The sequence below is a fragment of the Eleutherodactylus coqui genome, chromosome 1 (genome assembly GCF_035609145.1).
Source record: "Eleutherodactylus coqui strain aEleCoq1 chromosome 1, aEleCoq1.hap1, whole genome shotgun sequence".
Classification (NCBI taxonomy): domain Eukaryota; kingdom Metazoa; phylum Chordata; class Amphibia; order Anura; family Eleutherodactylidae; genus Eleutherodactylus; species Eleutherodactylus coqui.
In genome coordinates this window covers 323,380,775-323,403,021 of record NC_089837.1, presented here as the reverse complement: position 1 = coordinate 323,403,021, position 22,247 = coordinate 323,380,775, and the positions used below count along the sequence as shown (strand labels likewise).

At 43.3% G+C, this 22,247-nt stretch overlaps 1 protein-coding gene across 2 annotated transcripts in view; it reads left to right on the top strand.

Annotated features, from left to right (window-relative positions):
- MYOM3 (myomesin 3) overlaps positions 1 to 22,247 on the top strand; it is a 129,812-nt gene that overhangs the window by 65,073 nt on the left and 42,492 nt on the right. For both annotated transcript variants that reach the window (XM_066575073.1, XM_066575074.1), the window contains 9 exons: positions 5,902 to 6,101; positions 7,505 to 7,558; positions 7,865 to 7,998; positions 9,169 to 9,352; positions 12,099 to 12,273; positions 15,943 to 16,064; positions 16,664 to 16,851; positions 16,952 to 17,078; positions 17,986 to 18,164. In XM_066575073.1, the coding sequence (XP_066431170.1) occupies positions 5,902 to 6,101; positions 7,505 to 7,558; positions 7,865 to 7,998; positions 9,169 to 9,352; positions 12,099 to 12,273; positions 15,943 to 16,064; positions 16,664 to 16,851; positions 16,952 to 17,078; positions 17,986 to 18,164 (1,363 nt within the window). The remainder of the gene's footprint in view (positions 1 to 5,901; positions 6,102 to 7,504; positions 7,559 to 7,864; positions 7,999 to 9,168; positions 9,353 to 12,098; positions 12,274 to 15,942; positions 16,065 to 16,663; positions 16,852 to 16,951; positions 17,079 to 17,985; positions 18,165 to 22,247) is intronic.

The window sequence follows — 22,247 nt, the reverse complement described above, 5'->3', positions numbered from 1 at the left end:
AGACCCAGGAAATAATTTTGCGCAAGCCTGCTGTAACACTTAGCTGGCTGCGTATGAATTAGGAGGACTACTACACCCAGCACAGACCCAGAACACTGAGGACAGTCACAGGCAGCCCAAATAGATTTTTTTCCCAAAATGTTTTGGCAAAGGCCCACTGCCTATATTCAATAAATGTCTTCTGTCCCTGCCTCACAATATATGTCTTCTGTCCCTGCCTAACCACCACTTCTGGCCCTGGAGTATGAATAATTACTGCAGGGCGCAATGCTCTGCACGGCCGATATACAAAAAAAAAAATGTGCAACACTGCAAAAAGCAGCCTCCACAGTACTGCACACGGTTAGATGTGGCCCTAAGAAGGACCGTTGGGGTTCTTGAAGCCTACAATACTCCTAACACTCTCCCTATAGCAGCTCCAACACGATAGCACTTTCCCTCAGCGAGCCGCGGGAGGGGCCGATTTTTATACTCGGGTGATACCTGATCTCGCCAGCCACTCACTGCAGGGGGGTGGTATAGGGCTTGAACGTCGCAGGGGGAAGTTCTAATGGCTTCCCTGTCTTTCTATTGGCCAGAAAAGCGCGCTAACGTCTTAGAGATGAAAGTGAAAGTAACTCGAACATCGCTTGGTACTCGTCACGAGTAACGAGCATCTCGAACACGCTAATACTCGAACGAGTATCAAGCTCGGACGAGTACGTTCGCCCATCTCTATAGGGAATGCATGATGGAAACCATCCAATGGAAATCTGAACAGAGCCTAGTACACAGTGCCTTAGTATTCACATCTAGAGCCATTAGGGCCACACTGAAACTTTTGACTATAAAAGGAGTTGCCTGCCTAAAGATCGCTGTGTAGCCCTGCAATCTTATGCTGCTATTAAGTTCAAAGGTTTTGCAGTGTAAGACACAGGTTGCCATGACCATGAGTCGCAGGTTGCAAGAAAAAGCTAACTCAGATATTCACATATCAGCGGCCAGGTGCCCCTACCCCTTGTAACAAAAGAACGCTATGTGAGAAAGGCACAGAGAACACAGTAAGAATGGCCGAGTGTACTTTTCCCTCTCAAGCTCCCAGGGCTACATGACAACCTGGGGGCAGATTTTCTAGTGGATGTGCTAGGAGACTAGCCTTTAGTCTTCCTGTACTATAGCTGAGTGGTACAGCAGGAGGACTGGTGGCAAATGACAAGACTAAAAAGTCTTACTATCAATTCTCAAATGCAGGCCACATCGGCTACTAAAATGGTCACCATCTGGAGCCTTGCTATGTGATCAAGTTATATGCTGCCCATAGAAATGTATTGAGAGGAGAGGGCAGAAAGCAATTATAGAATGAGAAAGAGGCAGAGAGACAGACTCAAAACTTGCTGCTGAAGGCTCCAGTAAGTGTTTTATCTTACCCCAGTGTCAGATACATGACTACATAATGTCATCATTGCTAAACAGAGAAAGGGCAGAAGGATCTATTCTCAATGTATTGTGTATGTGAGACATTTTAGCAGCTAGTCTCCATCTACTAACTATATTTGGACACCTAACAATAAGAGATGGAGTCTGCAGATGAGAAAACTGGTAAAAATGTGATATATAAGAAATAGTGCAATTTTTCATATACATACATAACAACTTATTCTAAAAAGTCACCAGAAATCATAGGTATACTTTAAGGAATATGCATTACCTACACTTATTGAAAGGACTGGCTTCATTCAGCCTCCACCGTTCAGAAGCAAAATGTTCTTCTAATCCAGTGGTCGGCACAATCACAGTCTTACTCTCTTACAGCTGTCAATCACAACAGTGTAGGGTACAAAAAACATATTACCAGGTAAAAATGTCCCTTGTTTCCTTACCATTCATCATGCAAGTTTCAAGCCTACAACATGCAAAGGTTTCTCTAGCCTGTTTTAACGTAGGATAGGTTTCTCAGGCTATGGAAGACTTAGGCCAGGTGAGGCCTGAGACCTTGCATCAGGACACGATGGGGTAGCAAACGCAGATAATTCCAATGACTACCACAGGTGGTCTATATGGTAGACTGTGTGTGGCATATGGGATTAACATTATTTATATGGACACTGTTTATGTGGACATTGTTCATATAGGGACATATGGCTTTGCTCATATGGACACTGCTCAAATATACAACAGGTATAATACACTCATTATCAAAAAAAATCACTCCCCTAGAAGGACTTATCAGAATGGAATGAAACTTTGTATGTGTTATTGTAACATTGCTATAAGTAAGTGATTACAATATCAGGCCTTAGTCACACAGGTGTTTTTTCCCGCGATTTGCGGATCGCATGACGGATGCGCATCCGCAAATTGCGTGACCGGGGTCGAAAAATCGCCCGAAAAAACTGCTCCTAGCCGCGTTTCAATAGAAACGGGCCGGAGCTGTCCAGCGCATTGAATTCAATGGAGCCGGAATTCATGAATGGGTGTGAGTGAGAGCTGCCTCTGATTGGCTCAGCGCTGAGCCAATCAGGGGCAGCTCTCACTCACACCCACTCACACCCACTGCAGGCCGGCCGCGCTGAACTCCGTCTGCCGGGACAAGGTGAGTATATATATTTTTTTTATTTTTACACATTTCTGGATGAATTGCAGGGAAGGGCTTATATATTTAAGCCCTTCCCAACAATTCATCCCGCGATCGCCGGCAGACCATTGCTTTCAATGGAGCCGGCTGTATTGCCGGCTCCATTGAATTCAATGGGCAAACATCGTTCTTCTCTGCCACAGCTGTTACAGCTGTGGCAGAGAAGAATGATTTGTCTTCTATATGTTCTCAATGGGGTCGGTGCTGCTGCCGCCAGCCCCATTGAGCGCATATAGAGAAGAGAACAGGAATCGCAGATCGCAGATAGGTGCGATCTGCGATTTCTGTTCTATAATTTATCGGACGAGCGCATGAAAAGCGCTCATGTGTCCGATACCATTGCAAAGCAATGGTTTTTAAAAATCGCCGGACGCATGTGCATGCGCAAGTCGCGCAAAAAAACGCCCGTCTGACTAAGGCCTTAGAGCAAAAGGATAATTTATTGTGGAAAACTGACCCCTTGAAGGGAGGCTTTAGTACCCTGTTGTACCGCCTCTAGCTTGGATATAAGATGTGATACGGGCAGGCATGAAGGCTTTAGTTCACAGTTGGTCCCATACATGTTCTATTGGTGATAAATCTGGTGACCAGGCAGGTCACGGAAGTGTGGCAATGTTGTGGAGACATTCCTATGACATCCTTGTGTGCGCAGCTCAGCATTATCGTGCTGGAAAATGCCTCTTGTAAGCCACCATGAGAGGAACACATGTGGCTGCAGCATGTGCTGAACATACTGCTGAGCTCTCATTGTCCCTCGTACCACTGCTAGTGGTGACTGACTTCTATGCAATGGCCCCCCAGACCATCACACCAGCAGTGGGGGCAATGTGCCACTCCACAGCTAAGGCAGGATTGAGGCGCTGACTCCTAGGTCTCCAGACATGAGCACAGTGCCCAAACTAAACCAGGATTCATCACTGAAAGCAACCCAGTTCCACTCTGTAGCAGTCCAGTTTCATCATTCACAACACCACTGCAAACACTGGCGATGGTAGGTTGGTGTCAAAGGCAGTACAGTGATCCCTTGTCTATCACGGGGGTTACGTTCCAGAGACTCCCGCGATATGTGAAAATCCACAAAGTAGCGGCGTTATATTTACACAAATGAATCTGTTGGGTGAACACATTCCATCAGCCAATAGTATGTCGTGTACAGTCTCACATTTGGAAGTGCTAGTAGTGTCCTGTATTTCTTGTATGTACCGCAAAATTCTGCAATATAGCGAAAAACTCAGTGAAAACCGAATTATATATGGTTTATCTAAAATCCGCAATGCACTGAAGCTGCAATCATTGAACCGCGATATAGCAAAGGATCACTATATACATAATTGGCGCTGTTAGACCTAATGTCCTTCAGTCAAGCACCTGTTAATGATTCCAACAGACACAGGCTTGTAAGGTTGGGGCCATCTGTCTCTGGATGGCGGACAACAAACGAGTTGGAGATACTTGTGCTTGTTGGGCGATCAGAAGATCCTCTCTACTGGTGGTCTGTCGAGGACTTCCTGAACTCAGTTGCCTTGTGTGTGTGTCTGCATCCACTGGTCCCAACATCTCCTAACAGTCTGGTCAGAATGGCCCAGGTGGTGGACAGGTCGTCAATACAACCATCTGGCTTTCAGCTTTCCAATAAAGCGCCCCCTCTGAAACTCTGTTAATTGGGCGGAATATTTTTGAATGCATCGTAGAGGTGTCTAGTGGTCAGCAAACTCTACACAAGTGGAGGTCCAATACACAAAATAGCCTCTGACAGCCTTTTATAGGCCAAGGCTAGAGACACTTTTAGGGCCACAGGTGGTAAGACCGTTCATCTAATCACGCAACAACTCTTATCATTTGCATTTCTGCCTGAAGGTACATTACTGTTCCGCAAATTGCTAGACCATTCGGATTTTAATAATAATCGTTCAGTGTAAACGCAACCAACAATGAATGATAATTAGTTTGTTTATCATTCATCATTTATTTTATGCTAGCATGAAAATCATCATTGGCTAGTTTAATTTAAATACCGATCGTTCAGTCATTATACAGTGAATGTGAATGACTGAACGATTTAACAAGCACTTGCTCAGCCTGTTTATACAAGCAGATAAATCATTCACACTCTGACATCATTCACTGGCTTGAACCATAAATAGCTTTGTCTAAAAGGGCCCTTAAGGCCCATTTACACTGGATGAGTATCGGGCAAACGATACTCCTGCACGGGAGCTAGCACAGCTGGCTCACACACAGAGCAGCCAGCAGGAGGGCAGAGCAGTGCATGCTATTTCTCTCACTCCCCCGCCCCTCTCCATTGAAATAACACAGCGGACGTTCGCTACTGAATGGCTGCTGTTTAAACTGCACGATGAGCGATGAGCTTCATCGCTGATCGTTTATGCAGCATAAAAGATCAGCAATGAAGCTCATCGCTCATCGTTCAGCTTAAACAGCAGCTGTTCATTAGTAAACAGCTGCTGTGTCATGTGAATGGAGGGGGCGGGGGAGTGAGAGGAGAGAAATCTCCTGCACTGCCCCACCCCCCCTGCTGGCCGCTCCGGACAGCAGCACGGGAGCGCGGAGACACAGGGACTAGTGTTGGGCGTCGTTTGCCCGACTGTCATCCTGTGTAAATGGGCCTTTAGATCTAACTGCATCCCATGTTTTTCAGAATACTCCTTATAGGTGCTTGATTTTTTTGACAATGAGTGTATGTAGACTAGCGTTTAAAGGGTGTTTCTTGGGAAATCCTATACATGCATTAAATCTTCTTCAGCCTATTGTATTTTGTATTAATTTATAAAAAAGTATATATATTATTTTTATTATTTATATATGTAAGAACTAGAGATGAGCAAGCATACTCAATAAGGCAAACTACCTGCCCGCTCGCCTCTAAAGATTCGAGTGCCAGCAGGGGCCGGGGAGCGGCGGGGGAGAGCGGGGAAGAACGGAGGGGAGATCTCTCTCTCCCTCTCCCCCCCCCTCCCCGCTCCCGCCTGCTCGCCGGCGCGGGTGCACCCGAATCTTTAGAGACGAGCGTGCAGGTACTCGAATAAGGCACTACTCGCTCGAGTAGTTTGCCTTATCGAGTATGCTCACTCATCTCTAGTAAGAACTAGATGTCCATGCCTGAACAAAAACAATGATGGTAAGCTAAATAATGAATTTGTTTCATGCCTGTTATCTACAAGCAAACGATACTTAATATACATATAGACATTCTGAAAAATACATACTTATATGATTCTTGCATAAATATGTTCCCTAATGTAACAAAGTGTTATATCTTTACTAAGACTTGATGTTTCAACAAATGAGTGGGTACAGTGCAATCAAGTTCCAGCAAAGATCTGCAAGTTTCCTGTAAGTGGACTTAATGAAGGAAATACATATCAGTTTCGAGTGAAAGCCCTTAATCAGGCTGGAGTTAGTCATCCTTCAAAGCCTAGTAAAGCTGTGACTATGAGAGATCCATCTCAGGAGAAGAACTCAATAGGTTTGTGTAAGATTTATATATCTACATGCTGTTACTTTGTAATATTCATTTCAATTTGTACTAACTGTCTAATTCAGAACAATAATATGCATCCATAACCAGAAAGACAAATATGGCATACAGAAATATGTGTAGCACCAAAACCACCCCATTGGAAACTATTTCCCTCTGCTCTTTTTTCTCGGTCTATATTTTTTAAGAACGATATAATATAAATTGAGGTGCTTATAGATATGTTCATATATGTTGGACACATTACATAAAGCTATAGTATAGAAAGTCAAAGGACATTTTAAAATATCCATCAGCTCCCGTAAACTCTGTTAATTTTAACCCTTTGCAATCCAATTTTGGATTCAGGGTTTCCTAGGGGGTTTTCTCTTTCTGCCATTATACAACGGCACCATCTGCTGGCTAGAGCCAGTACTGTGGTATGGGACATGCTGGAGAGGCTCCCGACAACAGAGCGGCCAGTAATGTACAGTAAGAATACCCTGCCGAACGTCTTCCGACATCGGAGCTGTACAGCCTTCCATCAGAATGTTGGAAGACGTCAGACAGTGGATTGGAAAGGGTTAAAACCGCCAATAGAGCAAAAGCAAATAATTGTTTTTGTTTTATTTAATGTACATCAAAGTGTATATGTATAAAAATGATGCATACACCTGCTCTGAAATAGAAATATGTATACCGTATATATATACTGTATATATATCTTGTTTCCCTGAAAATAAGATCTACCCTGAAAATAAGCCCTAGTCTAATTTTTGGGGAGGCTTGAAATATAAGCCAGACCCTAAAAATAAGCCTTAGTCATACTACATGAAAAAAAAGAATACATTACCTAGCAGGTCCAGTCCAGGTCCCTCCTGCTGCTCTGTAGAGGCTAGGTGAGGTTCAGTGCGGTTCCTGCAGCCCTCAGCCGCTTGTACAACATCACATCCTGGTTACAGGATTCACAAGTCCCACCTTCAGGAAGCGATGGCTGTGATTGGTTCTTTGACCACTGCTTAGTCAATCAATAAACCAATCACAGCCATCATATTGGTTCTTCGACCGCAGCACAGTAAATCAATACATCTTTGGATGAACCAATCAGAGCCATAGCTTCCTGGAGGCGGGATTAATGATTCCCGTAACCAGTAAGTGATGTTGTATGAGCGGGCGAGGACTGCAGAAAGCACGTTGGAGCTGTGGAGAGCAGCGGGAGGGACATGGACCAAGCCTGCTAGGTAAGTATATTAAGACCTCCCCTGAAAATAAGACCTAGTGTCTCTTTTGGGACAAAAATATAATATAAGACAGGTTCACGGTGTGTAAATATATATATATATAATTTAAAGATACACAAGGCACATTTTTATACTATTAGCGTTACTCTCTGTTTCCTTTTGTATACCTAGTAATTCCATATGACGAAGCAAGGGAAATTACAGTCAATAAAGGAGATTTTGAAGGTAAGTATGTACATAAAGGAGACATCCTATAATCATACATGAAGCAAAGGTCAATAAAGGCTATTGAAAATAAAAGACATCCTCTATAAAAATTTTATTTTTTTTATTCATGTATTATAAAATAAAATGTAGCTTTTTTATCTATAAAATGTTTTTTTTATATATTTTTTTTATTGAATAACTGAATTCCCATAATTTTCAATGATTAACTACATACTCCTGTACTTACCGTATATATTAAGAACAAAGCAATATGTCCATATGTAATGACTGTAACTATTTACTGCACATTATTCTTTCTAATAGAAATAGAAGATGTCAAAATACCCAATGCTCCAAAAAATCTTCATGCCTCAGAGATAGCTGAAGACTATATTGTGCTTTCTTGGGATGAACCTGATCCACATGGCAAGGAGCCTGTAGAATACTATGTAGAAAAGGTATGCACTTAACTATTAGCCCCCCTACAGTTTAGGACAAGCTCTGTTGTTTAGGAAAACGACATTACAGCTTTGGATGAATAGAACTTGTTCTACTTCTAACTGCTGTAGCTCCCGTTCTATCAGTGCTGACATGTATGTCAGTAGCACAGAACCAGGGCTACAGCCATTTGAATCTGGGTTGGGAATATTAGATTTACTGCTGTCACTTTTCAGTGTGGGTGCAGAGCAGAATAGATGCATGTGGAGAAGAGTAGGCAGCAAAGAAGATTTGTGAATTTCCTGTCTCTCCCCCTGTGACATTCACTTTTATTCCTGTTATCACCAACCCATCAATAAGAGAACATATTTGCTCTCTGATTGTCATATATGGGCATCTTTTTGCCCAGAAAAGGAGTGAAAGAAAAGGACTTGCTAATCTAGTCATCCTTCTACACCATTTATGCAGTCATTACTGACCACAGCATCTAAATGTTTTTACAGAAAAAGGTTTTTCCCCCATAAACATGGCATCACATAATTGCTATAGCCACATCCATAACAACATTTTAAATCCCCATCTGCTGATAGCTCAGCAGCGCTACAGAGTCGGGGACAGTGCGAGAAGTCGTCCCTGAGCCCCGGCAGCCATCAATGGATTTCAGGGAAGGGTTTCATAAGCCCCGGCAGCTGAAGGAAGGCGAGTATGTTTTTTTAAAAATTTTTTACACTATCTTAAATGGCTTTTCAGGGAAGGGCTTATGAAGCCCTTCCCTGAAATTCATTGACAGCTGCCGGGGCTCAGCGGCGACTTCTCGCCGGCAGCCAGCAGCAGCCACAGCTCCAATGAAAACAATGCACGCAGCTGCATACACGCATGTTTTTGCTCGTACGTAGGTGCACACCTATGTACGCACAAAAACACGCTCGTGTGAAGCCACCCTTAGAGGTTAAAAATACACTCAAGTAGACTAAGTTCTGCGCCAAATATATTTACATGAGACAAATTTAAAATCAACAATAAAAAAAGTAATATTTTCTGAAATAAATAAAAAATTGAATGTGACTGTTGGGGGTTAATACTTAACATTGCCAAATAGGTGATGTAGGTCGTCAATTATATTGTGACTGGCAAATGTATGTATTTATTCAGTATCTACATTTATGTGTTTCCATTACTTTGCTGTCAAGTGCCTTGAAGGAAGCAACAAATGGCAGAGGATTAACCTGGACTCAACTCTTCATTCTCCACGGTTTTCTGTGATGGATCTTGAGAAAGACAAATCCTACTGTTTCCGGGTACAAGCTGCAAACAAACATGGAGTCAGTGATCCATCACAGCCAAGTTCCCCAATCTCTCTTAAAGCTACATTAGGTGATGGCTTCTGTTTTCTCTCTACATAAATTCGCCATTTAAACGTTATTTTGTGCCTAACTCAAACCCAAATAACAGAAAAGGCACATCCACAAAAACATATAATATTAGCCTGAGGTAAGATACATGAATAGACAGATGTCTAAAGGAGGTAGGATTAATTACATAGAAGAAAACCGAAATAGCACAGAAAGAAGGTAAAAAAAGAATGAAAAAAATCAGAATTGAGGTAAATGGATAAGATGGCAGACCAAAAGGTAGGGGTTTTATTCCACAGCAAAAGCTATTAATATAATTGCCACAACACTATCAGACTATCAGTATGTTCATACGAAATAAGGCCGCCTGCACACGAATGGATTTAAATTACGGAAATCGCAATATGCACCCGCGCAGACAATCCGTTGTAATATTCGCCCATTGAGGGCTTAGTCACACGGGCGCCGATGCGCCCGTGTGACTGAGCCCTTACTGCAGGAAGAAGATGGCCGTACTTCAAGACGGACGACTCCCCGCAGCGCTGAAGAAAGAACACATGACCGGCAATGAAGCCACACATGTCCTGAAGTGCGGCCGTTTTCTACCTGCAGTAACACCGATGCTGAAGCCCTCAAGGCATTAAGTTTGGCAGATTCAAGAAGACGCGCAAATGCAAATTGTGATTTTTTTTTTTTTTCCAAGCGGAAAAAAAATCGCAGTATACTCTATTTTTCTGTGCGCACTGGCACTACTGATTTATATGGGAGCGATTGAATAGCAGTGCATCTGCAATTACATGGCAGATGGGCACAGATTTGTAGGCGGATAGTTCACAAGTTGCTAGGAGACCACATAAGAAAATTAATAAAAGGAAGCAGGGATGCGGGGATACGATGGTGCAGGACAGATTTTTTTCAGAGAAGAACACATCATTATCCAGTGCAGCAGCCAGGTATTGGATATGGGCAGGTTCATTGCTCTGCCAAGCCAAGAGAGCAGTATGCCATTCTGAAGGCGGTTCTAAGCTCTCACCATGACAAAAGCACAAGAATGTCATCTGGGTATTACCCCTTTGTATAGATGGGTTTTTCCCGTGGGTTGGGCAACTTTCTGATGTAACCACCTGCTTGCAATCTTTTGTCCATGCAAACAATACCGAGTGTATACGTGTACATCCGTGAGGAAAAATGATCACATCAGTGGTCGTCCACAAACAATTGCAATTCATTTCTGCAATGAATTGCAGGTCTTCTGCAGCTGCAATCTGCTTGCAGAATCCAACCCAGTCGTGTGCAGGCAGCCTAATCCACATTAGAATCTGCATGCAGGTTAACCTTATTCAGTGAACGTCATTCCTTTTTTTCTTCCACGATGCAAATTTCCTACAGAATATGGCGTGGTTTTCCATTCAAGTGAACGGGACACTTATTTAACATAGATTGATGTGGATTTGATGTGTAATCCATGTGGATTCTACATCAAATCTACAGCAAATTCTGCTGTGTAGATACGGCCTATAGGTTACCAACGTCAATCGTGTAAATATCTGTGCTATGAAGCTCATAACACTGAGCTTATTTACTGATATTTACATTTGAAATATTCTCTAACAGAGCTGACTATCTAATGGTAATAATGGACAACTCCCAATCTGAAGCCTCATTTATAGAAGCTGGGAAACATATACTATGGCAAACTCCATCCCTTATTACCCTTAACAGAACTCCAAAGTAAACTGTGACAACATCATAACATGTCTGTGTTGTAAGATTAAGTAGGGATGCCTCTGAATATAGTAGTTTCGCTTGCAACTACACATTGCAGTTCTTACTAATTTGGGTCACATACTTGTTACACCGCAGTACCTCCTAGTCTCCACGCTATGATCATATAATGCTTACAGAGTAGTGTTACAGTACAGCTCTTTTTTACTAATGTACACCCAAGGAAGAATAATCCAAATAGTAGTGCAACACAGTAGTAAAATCAACACAGAATTGCTCAAACCTGCCACAATTATCCATGATATTTTGCCATCCTTAGAAAAGTGTCCACAGAATCATTCACGCCACATGCCCATTAGGGTGCTTTCACACCTGTGTTGGGGATTCCCCTTTTCTGCTCTCTTTGGGGAGCAGGAAAGGGAAAGCCCCACGGCCGAACTGATTAATCTCTGGATAGAAACAAACAGCGCCAGGCAGACCCCATTGACTATGATGGGGTCCTCCTGCTTTCCGCAATCCTTTTTCTTGCTGTATTTTCAGACACATCTGTGACTGTACCTCCAGTAGGAGATCCCAACACGGATGTGAAACCACCCTAAATTATACCAGCCACAACACATATACATGCCCCAACAAAAGCAATATGCACGCAAGTATGCCAGCCACAGTGCCACGTATGTCCCTGCACTAAAGTACAGAAACTACTTAAATATAGTTTTCTCTTCCTGATCCAGTCATTGCTGTCCTTTTATAGTAATACTAATATTACCCAGAGATACCATTTCAATTCACTACAATCACTGAGTAAAAACCTACAGAGACTAATGTGAACAAATCACATATCTACTGATACAATGCAAAACATAATCAATATGGAGTTTGATATCAGCACTCATTCTCCCACAGTCCACATGCAATAGCTGGCATCAATGTCCATATTGAATATAAAAATCTTAGTAAACTACATCAATAAAAAAATCCCTCATTCTTTATTGCACTTTTGAAAATGTCCGCATTATTTCTTGAATGGTTTCATCCTACAGTGATCCCCCCTGCACCTGGCCATATTTTGGCGCTCCGAGATACAAAAACATCTGCAGTTGTACAATGGGAGAAAGTTGAGCATGAGCCTGAGATCCTTGGCTATTACTTGTACAGTCGAATGGTAGGAGAGAATGATTGGCAACCTGTAAATAATAAGCCACTACAATGTACTAGGTAAGTAATCTATAGTCTGGGGACTGCTTTCTCAGTGCAATACCATCATCTTATAAATGCCCTAAATTAAAGAGGTTTTTTCATCCCAGAAAATAATGGCATAGGGTTAGGAAAGGCCATCACTTTCTGATAAGTGGAGGTCTGACTACCAGGAACCCCACCAATTCTGAAATTGAAAACTACAGAGCTAGTTTAGACAGACCCTTACCAACCACAAAGTAATTGCATGGGGAGACTCCTATAACACATGCTGCTATATATGTTCTATATATAGGTTAAAAGGGTGTTAATGGTGTCCAAAAATCTATAGTTATCTTCAACCTATAAAGGAGTTTCCCATCCCACATTACAATAAAGGCCAGTTTACACGCAAAGACAATCTTTCAAACGATTGAAAGATTGACAGCTCTAGCAATTATTTTGCACAAAGTGTTAATAGACACTAATGTCCATTAATACTTTATCACTTTCATTTGCATGTAAAAGGGCTCCAAGAGCTGTTTGTAGAGCCCAGCATGTAGGCTGGGTACTGCACACAGCTGCATTGTTCTCGCACGGGCTGTCGGCAGAATACAATGTAATTTCTGGACCCCCCTGAGAACACAGTGTGCAGTCTGTGTTATCTCTACAGGTGAACGATGGATTTTTAAGTTCATCTTAAAATCATCGTCCAAACGAAAAGTGAACGACAGCTGTGTTTACACTCAATGATTGTCGCTCATTTGCCATCATTTAAACGAATTTTGAATGATAATCGTTGCATGTAAATGGGCCTAAAGTCATTGCACGGCTCCTCGAGTTTAGTAAACTCACACTCATTTACTTTAGAAGGGGTTCAACAACTGTTTACATTTTTGGTGTTAGGTATGCTTAGAATGCATAAATTGGTATATTTTTACTATACTGTTTACAAAAATATTCTGGTAAATATATTACAATTATATTACAATATAAGCATAACATAAAAATCATTGATATTAACATTCCTAGGTATTGCGTAACTAAGGGGGATGGAATAATACCTCCATAGTGCCACCTATTGGAAGGTAGAATTCCTTCAAGCCAAAGTTAGACTCTTTATACAAACCTTGTAACAATGACTGGGAATTAAAAGCAAAGACAGACTCCATGCACAGAGAGCTGTTTCAGAGTATTTGCCCTTCATCAGTGTACAGTAGGAGTCTGGCTTTGCTACGGAGAAGCCTGTGATGGAGGGCAGAAACGTTATCTTTTCTCCTTAGGGAGAGCACCTAGATGGTGAGTGAGGAGACTCAAAAGGCCATTAAAAGCAAAATTCCCAGTCATTGTTACAAGGCTTGTATAAAGAGTCTAACTTTGACTTGAAGAAATGTTGCCTTCCAATAGGTGGCACTGTGGAGGTATTATCCCATCTCCCTTATTTGCATATTACCCAGAGGAGCATGAGTGGCCTTTTGAGTCTCCTCACTCCCCCCTCTAGGTGCTCTCCCTAAGGAGAAAAGATAGGTATTGTGTGTAATGTTAGCATGACATAAAGCAGAGATAAGGATAATGGGTTCTTATCTGTTGACACAGATTTTAGCACAAGGGCAACAAAAACAGGCACACACACACTTTAATGCCGACAGAAAGATATGCATCTAAATTACACCATGGTACTAATATGGTCAATTGTGTATTAAAATCTATGTTATTTAAAGGGTTTTCAGGGACTTAAATATTGATGACCTATTCTTAAAACAGGTCCTCAATATAAGATCAGTGGGGGATTGACTTCAGGCACACCTAGCATATAAGCTTTTTGAGCACTGTGGCCTCTTCATTGTATACCAAACACAGAACTGTACATTTCATAGTGGCTGTGCCTAATATCACAGCACAATAGCATTCACTTTAATCAAGGCCCATCTACACGCAACGATTATTGCTGAAAATTCATTCAATGACCGCGAATGAGCAATAATTGTTGCATGTAAACACAACAGTTGTGCACTTTTCGCCTAAATGATGATTTTAAGGTAAACTTAAAATCCATCATTCAGCAGCAGAGAGATAAAGTATCTCTCAATAGAGGGCATGCTGGGTTCTCAGTGGGAACCAGGAGATTACATTGTATTGTGCTGGCAGCCGCAATGGGAACATTGCAGCTATGTGCAAAGCCCAGCCCACATGCTGGGCTCTGCAAACAGCTCCCTGAGGCCTTTTTACATGCAAATGAAGATGATAACAGCTTCCTGAGGCCCTTTTACATGCAAATGAAGATGATAAAGTGTTAAGGGACATTAGTGTCCATTACCACTTTATGCAAAATGATCGCTAAAACTTTCAATCTTTCAATCGTTTGAAAGATTATCTTTGCGTGTAAATGGGTCTTAAGACTGAGCTACAGAAAGGTCATGTGACTGATAAACATGATGTCACTGGCTGAAGAAGAAGTGACAGTACTCACCTAAGCAACGCAGCCCTTCAAAGTGCTGATTAGCAGGGGTGTTAGGAGTCGGATCTGATACTGAAGGCCTATTCTAAATATAGGTCACCAATATTTGTCATATAAATTTCTTTTAATAGAACATTCCACTCATGGTGTCGCTGCCTGAGAATAGGGAGGGTTATCATCACTCCTTAAGGAGAGCACCTAGAAGGTGAGTGAGGAAACTTATAAGGCTATGCATGCTCCTCTGGGAAACATATGCAAATAAGGAAGATGGAACAATAGCTCTGCAGCGCCACCTATTGGATGGCAGCATTCCTGCAAATCAATGTCCGACCCTTTGTACAGGTCTTTAGAACAATTATTGGGAATTGAAAACCAAGCCAGAATCCATACACAGACAGCTGCAGGTAGCGCTGCAGTGATATTATTCCATCTTCCTTATTTGCATATATTTCCCAGAGGAGCATGCATGGCCTTATAAGTCTCCTCACTCATCTTCTAGGTGCTCTCCTTCAGGTGTGATGTTACCTCTCCCGACCCACATCATCGTACTAGCAAAGCCAGGATCCTACTGCCCACTGATGAGGGGCAAAAACCCTGAAACAGCTATCTGTATATGGATTCTAGCTTGGTTTTCAATTCCCAATCAAAGTTCTAAAGACCCGTATAAAGGGTCGGACATTGATTTGCAGGAATTCTGCCATCCAATAGGTGGTGCTGCAGAAAAAGTCAGACATTGATTTGCTGCCATCCAATAGGTGGCGCTGAATAGATATTGTTCCATCTTCCTCATTTGCCTGAGAATATGCATGCCTTATTTGTGGTTTCAGCGTATTGCTGGAAGTATAAGTTTCCTAACTTTGTGGTAACAGTTAACTGTCACAGAACTGTTTTGGAGCACCTTACACTGACAAGCAAATAGGAACTGATGATACAATGTTAGAGAGCTCAGCAGATTACCTCCCAGTTCTACAACCAGGACTGCATTATAATTATTTATTATGCAAGGAGAGTTCTTGGTGTCAGGGGGACTCGGCAAAGAGTTCAAGCAGACATAGCATGATATAGAGCATATGATAAATGGCTGTTGCTCTAATGGGGCTCCAAGCATTTCTTAAACCTACCCAATGCTTAATTTAGGGAAATTTAAGGGGGGAAATGCTAAATGATTGTGACTATGATATGTCGGTGTTGATCCATTTTGAATAACAGGATTTCTACAAACCTAATCTCTTAACAACTGGATATTTATATAGGTTTACTGTGGCTGAGTTACAGACTGGGAAAGACTATGAGTTCTGTGTGAGAGCAGTAAATGAAGCTGGGCTTAGTGAAAGATCTCCAATATCTGACCCACTGAATATAAATGAGGCCATTTGTAAGTATAAAACCATGTTGAATATACCACACATTCCTTCTTATTCCTCATTACATAAAAATCTTAATCCTTTTTCATTTGCACCCATAATTTTCAATGTAATAATAAATATATAACTTTAAAAACTTTTTTAACATGAAAATATGAATAAGCGCCTAAGAAATTAGAGCAGCTCTGTCAGGCCTCCTATGCTGCCTTAACTAGGGGCGGTGTAGCTAGAAGGAGAGATGCTGAACATTTGAATATATACAGTAGATTCCCAAGAGTGGAGTCATTATTTTTATGTAAAAAATAGTTTTACGTGCTGTCAGCCTATTGAGAGCCTACCCATCCCATAAGCTGGTGATTGATAGCTTCCTCTTTATGAGTTTGTATGAGCAATCAATCACCCAATGCAGGAAGGAGAAGCAGGACTTACAGGTTTTCCCTATGAGTCGTGGCAGCATTTAAACTGCTTTTTCCAAAAACTAGTAAGTCTATTAATCTCTTCCTCTATAATATGCTTTTCTCAGGATGGAGACCTGACAGCTCTACTTTAGATTGAGTAGCCCATACAACTATTATAAAGCTTTTATGTTGAATCTATCATTCCTTTATAGACTGTCCATCTGCTCCCTATGATTTTGATCTCTTGAGCTGTGGAAAAGATGAAATGACAATATGTTGGAAGGCTCCAAAATTCACATCTGGAAGAAAAATACTTGGATATTTTCTTGATCAACATGATCCTGAGGATGTTCCTTGGAAAGATGTCAACCATGAACCAATCCAAGAAAGAATATATAAGGTAGCATTCATTGTCTTTGGATAGTATATGTCACCAGTTGTATAAATCACCTTATATTACTAAACAATCTAGTAAAGTAAAATATTTATGTTCATACAAGGTAGAAGGTCTGACGGAAGGACATTTTTATGAGTTCCGTGCCAGAGCTCTGAATTCGGCAGGTGTTGGGAAGATGTCTGAGCCAAGTGACCTTTATAAATGTGAGGAGTGGACAATGCCTGAGCCAGGTAATGAGATAAGTGATTAAAGGGGTTGTCCCGCGGCAGCAAGTGGGTCTATACACTTCTGTATGGCCATAATAATGCACTTTGTAATATACATTGTGCATTAATTATGAGCCATACAGAAGTTATAAAAAGTTTTTTACTTACCTGCTCCGTTGCTAGCGTCCTCGTTCCCATGGAGCCGACTAATTTTCGCCCTCCGATGGCCAAATTAGCCGCGCTTGCGCAGTCCGGGTCTTCTGCAGTCTTCTATGGAGCCGCTCGTGCAGAATGCCGGCTCCGTGTAGCTCCGCCCCGTCACGTGCCGATTCCAGCCAATCAGGAGGCTGGAATCGGCAATGGACCGCACAGAAGAGCTGCGGTCCACGGAGACAGAGGATCCCGGCGGCCATCTTCAGCGGTAAGTATTGAAGTCACCGGAGCGCGGGGATTAAGGTAAGCGCTCCGGTAAGCTTTCTTTACCTCCCTGCATCGGGGTTGTCTCGCGCCGACCGGGGGGGGGGGTTGAAAAAAAAAAAAACCCGTTTCGGCGCGGGACAACCCCTTTAAGTCAGTCTGTGTGCTTTATTTATAGCTACCACTCCACTGAAACTAATGGGTTTCCATCTATTCCAATTTACAGAAATTAGTGAGCCAATTTAGTACAGAGCTAAAGGAAAATAGCCCTTATTCTTTAGTGGAGCAGCATCTTAACTTTAGGTTTAAATCACGTGTGAAAATATAATGCATAGAAATGGGAACACTGACAGAATAAATCTTACTTGGAATCAGGGGTGCAGAGGGAGCAGTTACATTTTGCAAAACACACCAATGTTATAAAAGGCATATGATGGATGGGCACACCCATGCATAATGGACTAGGACCGTCATATTTATCTTCTGCTTGGAACACTTATGTTATATATTTAAGGTCCTCCATATGATGTCAGATGCAGAGAAGTGAGAGATACCACCCTGATGATCCACTGGGAAAATCCTGTATACACAGGAGGCAACTCTGTCACTGGCTACTTGGTAGAGGCATGTGAAGAAGGCTCTGGAAACTGGAAGAGGATAAATGAGACTGCAATACCTGACACCCATATGAGGGTACAGTTTGTGTGCATGGAGCGTATTTTATTAGTGTGTAACAGTCAGTTGCTTATGAACACTGTTTCACAGTTTGCATATAGAATTAATCTACAATTAAAAAGTTCAGTAACCTAGTAATAAATTAATAATACAATTATGCAACATATTAAGAATGTGTTATAGTAATAATATATGTTTCTTAAATCAGCCTAGGCAAACACGTGTGTATATATATATATATATATATATATATATATATATATAATTTATTATTTTTTCTCCCCATATATCTACCTTCATAAGAAATAGCTACGGTAGCAGTTAAATGGTTACCGTGCTTATTATTATACACTGGTATGTGCAAGCAGCATGTTGTAGCTACCTCCCACAGATTTTCTCATGGAGCAGTTCTGTATTGTCATTGGAGAAGTTGCTCATTTACAGATAACACTATACGTTTTTGCAGTCTTTCACTTCTGATGCTTTTTCTGTGAATTACCATGTTATTGTATTAACAAATCCTGTATCAGCACAATAGCCTTCTGTATACTCCTATTTTATGATGTAACGTTTGTCCGTAAAAGGCTGTGATATTGCTTCAAATAGACCAGAAGTGTACTAGAGAATGACCAACATGGAGTCAGACTCAGATACATTTGCATGCATGCTACTTCTCATTATAACCAATTTGGAGCAGACAGTGCACTCATCTGGAATATGATATTATTCCCATAACAAATGTGTAAGACAACTCTCAGTTTAAAAGCCGCAGTTTTTGTGCCAAAGTATTTATTCTAAAAAAAATAGGACATATAAAAGGAAAGACCTATACGACTCCTTCCTGTTGGATCCACCTCTGGCTATGGTTCAGAAAACTGCAGTTGAGTTTTTCCAAAAAGTACCATGTGAAAGCACTAGAGATGAGCGAGCACCAAAATGCTCGGGTGCTCGTTACTCGGGACGAAATTATCGCGATGCTCGAGGGTTCGTTTCGAGTAACGAACCCCATTGAAGTCTATGGGTGACCCGAGCATTTTTGTATATCGCCGATGCTCGCTAAGGTTTTCATTTGTGAAAATCTGGACAATTCAAGAAAGTGATGGGAACGACACAGCAACGGATAGGGCAGGCGAGGGGCTACAGGTTGGGCTGCATCTCAAGTTCCCAGGTCCCACTATTAAGCCACAATAGCGGCAAGAGTGGGCCCCCCCCCCCAACAACTTTTACTTCTGAAAAGCCCTCATTAGCAATGCATACCTTAGCTAAGCACCACACTACCTCCAACAAAGCACAATCACTGCCTGCATGACACTCCGCTGCCACTTCTCCTGGGTTACATGCTGACCAACCCCCCCCCCCCCCCGCGCGCACGACCCAGGGTCCACACCGCACACCAAAGTGTCCCTGCGCAGCCTTCAGCTGCACTCATGCCACACCACCCTCATGTCTATTTATAAGTGCATCTGCCATGAGGAGGAACTGCAGGCACACACTGCAGAGGGTTGGCACGGCTAGGCAGCGACCCTCTTTAAAAGGGGCGGGGCGATAGCCCACAATGCTGTACAGAAGCAATGAGAAATATAATCCTGTGCCACCGCCATCAGGAGCTGCACATGTGGGCATAGCAATGGGGAACCTATGTGCCACACACTATTCATTCTGTCAAGGTGTCTGCATGCCCCAGTCAGACCGCAGTTTTTTATAAATAGTCACAGGCGGGTACAACTCCGCAATGGGAATTCCGTGTGCACCCACAGCATGGGTGGCTCCCTGGAACCCACCGGCTGTACATAAATGTATCCCATTGCAGTGCCCATCACAGCTGAGGTAACGTCCGATTAAATGCAGGTGGGCTTCGGCCCACACTGCATGCCCCAGTCAGACTGGGGTTCTTTAGAAGTGGACACATGCAGTTCCAACTCCCTGTGGACCCACAGCATGGGTGGGTGCCAGGAAGCCACCGGCGGTACATAAATACAGTATATCCCATTGCATTGCCCAACACAGCTGATGTAACGTCAGCTTTAATGCAGGTGGGCAAAAAATTAATTGGATTACACTGTAGGCGAGGGCCCCAAAAAATTGGTGTACCAACAGTACTAATGTACCTCAGAAAAATTGCCCATGCCCAACCAAGAGGGCAGGTGAAACCCATTAATCGCTTTGGTTAATATGGCTTAATTGGTAACTAGGCCTGGAGGCAGCCCAGTTAAAATAAAAATTGGTTGAGGTGAAAGTTTCAACGCTTTAAGGAGCATTGAAACGTATAAAAATTGTTTACAAAAATTATATGACTGAGCCTTGTGGGCCTAAGAAAAATTGCCCGTTCGGCGTGATTACGTGAGGTTTCAGGAGGAGGAGCAGGAGGAGGAGGATGAATAGAATACACAGATTGATGAAGCAAAAAGGTCCCCGTTTTTGATGGTGATAGAGAACGATGCTTCCATCCGCGGGTGCAGCCTACGTATGGCTTAGGTATCGCTGCTGTTCGCTGGTGGAGAAGAGAAGTCTGGGGAAATCCAGGCTTTGTTCATCTTGATGAGTGTAAGCCTGTCGGCACTGTCGGTTGACAGGCGGGTACGCTTATCCGTGATGATTCCCCCAGCCGCACTAAACACCCTCTCTGACAAGATGCTAGCCGCAGGACAAGCAAGCACCTCCAGGGCATACAGCGCGAGTTCAGGCCACGTGTCCAGCTTCGACACCCAGTAGTTGTAGGGGGCAGAGGTGTCACCGAGGACGGTCGTGCGATCGGCTACGTGCTCCCTCACCATCCTTTTACAGTGCTCCCGCCAACTCAGCCTTGACTGGGGAGCGGTGACACAGTCTTGCTGGGGAGCCATAAAGCTGGCAAAGGCCTTGGAGAATGTTCCCCTGCCTGCGCTGTACATGCTGCCTGATCTCTGCGCCTCCCCTGCTACCTGGCCCTCGGAACTGCACCTTCTGCCACTAGCGCTGTCGGATGGGAATGTTACCATCAGTTTGTCCGCCAGGGTCCTGTGGTATAGCATCACTCTCGAACCCCTTTCCTCTTCGGGTATGAGAGTGGAAAGGTTCTCCTTATACCGTGGGTCGAGCAGTGTGTACACCCAGTAATCCCTAGTGGCCAGAATGCGTGTAACGCGAGGGTCTCGAGAAAGGCATCCTAACATGAAGTCAGCCATGTGTGCCAGGGTACCTGTACGCAACACATTGCTGTCCTCACTAGGAAGATCACTTTCAGGATCCTCCTCCTCCTCCTCCTCCGGCCATACACGCTGAAAGGATGACAGGCAAGCAGCATGGGTACCCTCAGCAGTGGGCCAAGCTGTCTCTTCCCCCTCTTCCTCATGCTCCTCCCCCTCCTCCTCAATTCGCTGAGATATAGACATGAGGGTGCTCTGACTATCCAGCGACATACTGTCTTCCCCCGCCTCCGTTTCCAAGCGCAAAGCGTCTGCCTTTATGCTTTGCAGGGGAATTCTCAAGAGGCATAGCAGAGGAATGGTGACGCTAATGATTGCAGCATCCCCGCTCACCATCTGGGTAGACTCCTCAAAGTTTCAAAGGACCTGGCAGATGTCTGCCAACCAGGCCCACTCTTCTGTAAAGAATTGAGGAGGCTGACTCCCACTACGCCGCCCATGTTGGAGTTGGTATTCCACTATAGCTCTACGCTGCTCATAGAGCCTGGCCAACATGTGGAGCGTAGAGTTCCACCGTGTGGGCACGTCGCACAGCAGTCGGTGCACTGGCAGATTAAACCGATGTTGCCCACCGCTGTGCTGCCACGCCGCGCGACACCGACTGCTGGCGACGTTGCTGAGGGCGCGTACAATGTTGCAGGAGACGTGGTCGTGCAGGGCTGGGATGGCACATCAGGAAAAGTAGTGGCGACTGGAGCCTTAGTGGCCTCTGCAGGGTGGCATGGCGCGAGGGGACGCTTTGGGAAACAGTTGGTGGATTATTTGGTCTGGCCCTGCCTCTACCCCTGGCCACCGCACTGGCTCGGCCTGTGCCCACACCCTGACTTGGGCCTCCGCGTCCTCGCCCACGTCCACGTCCTCTAGGCCTACCCCTACCCCTCAGCATGCTGTATTACCAGTAGTGCAGAAACAGAAT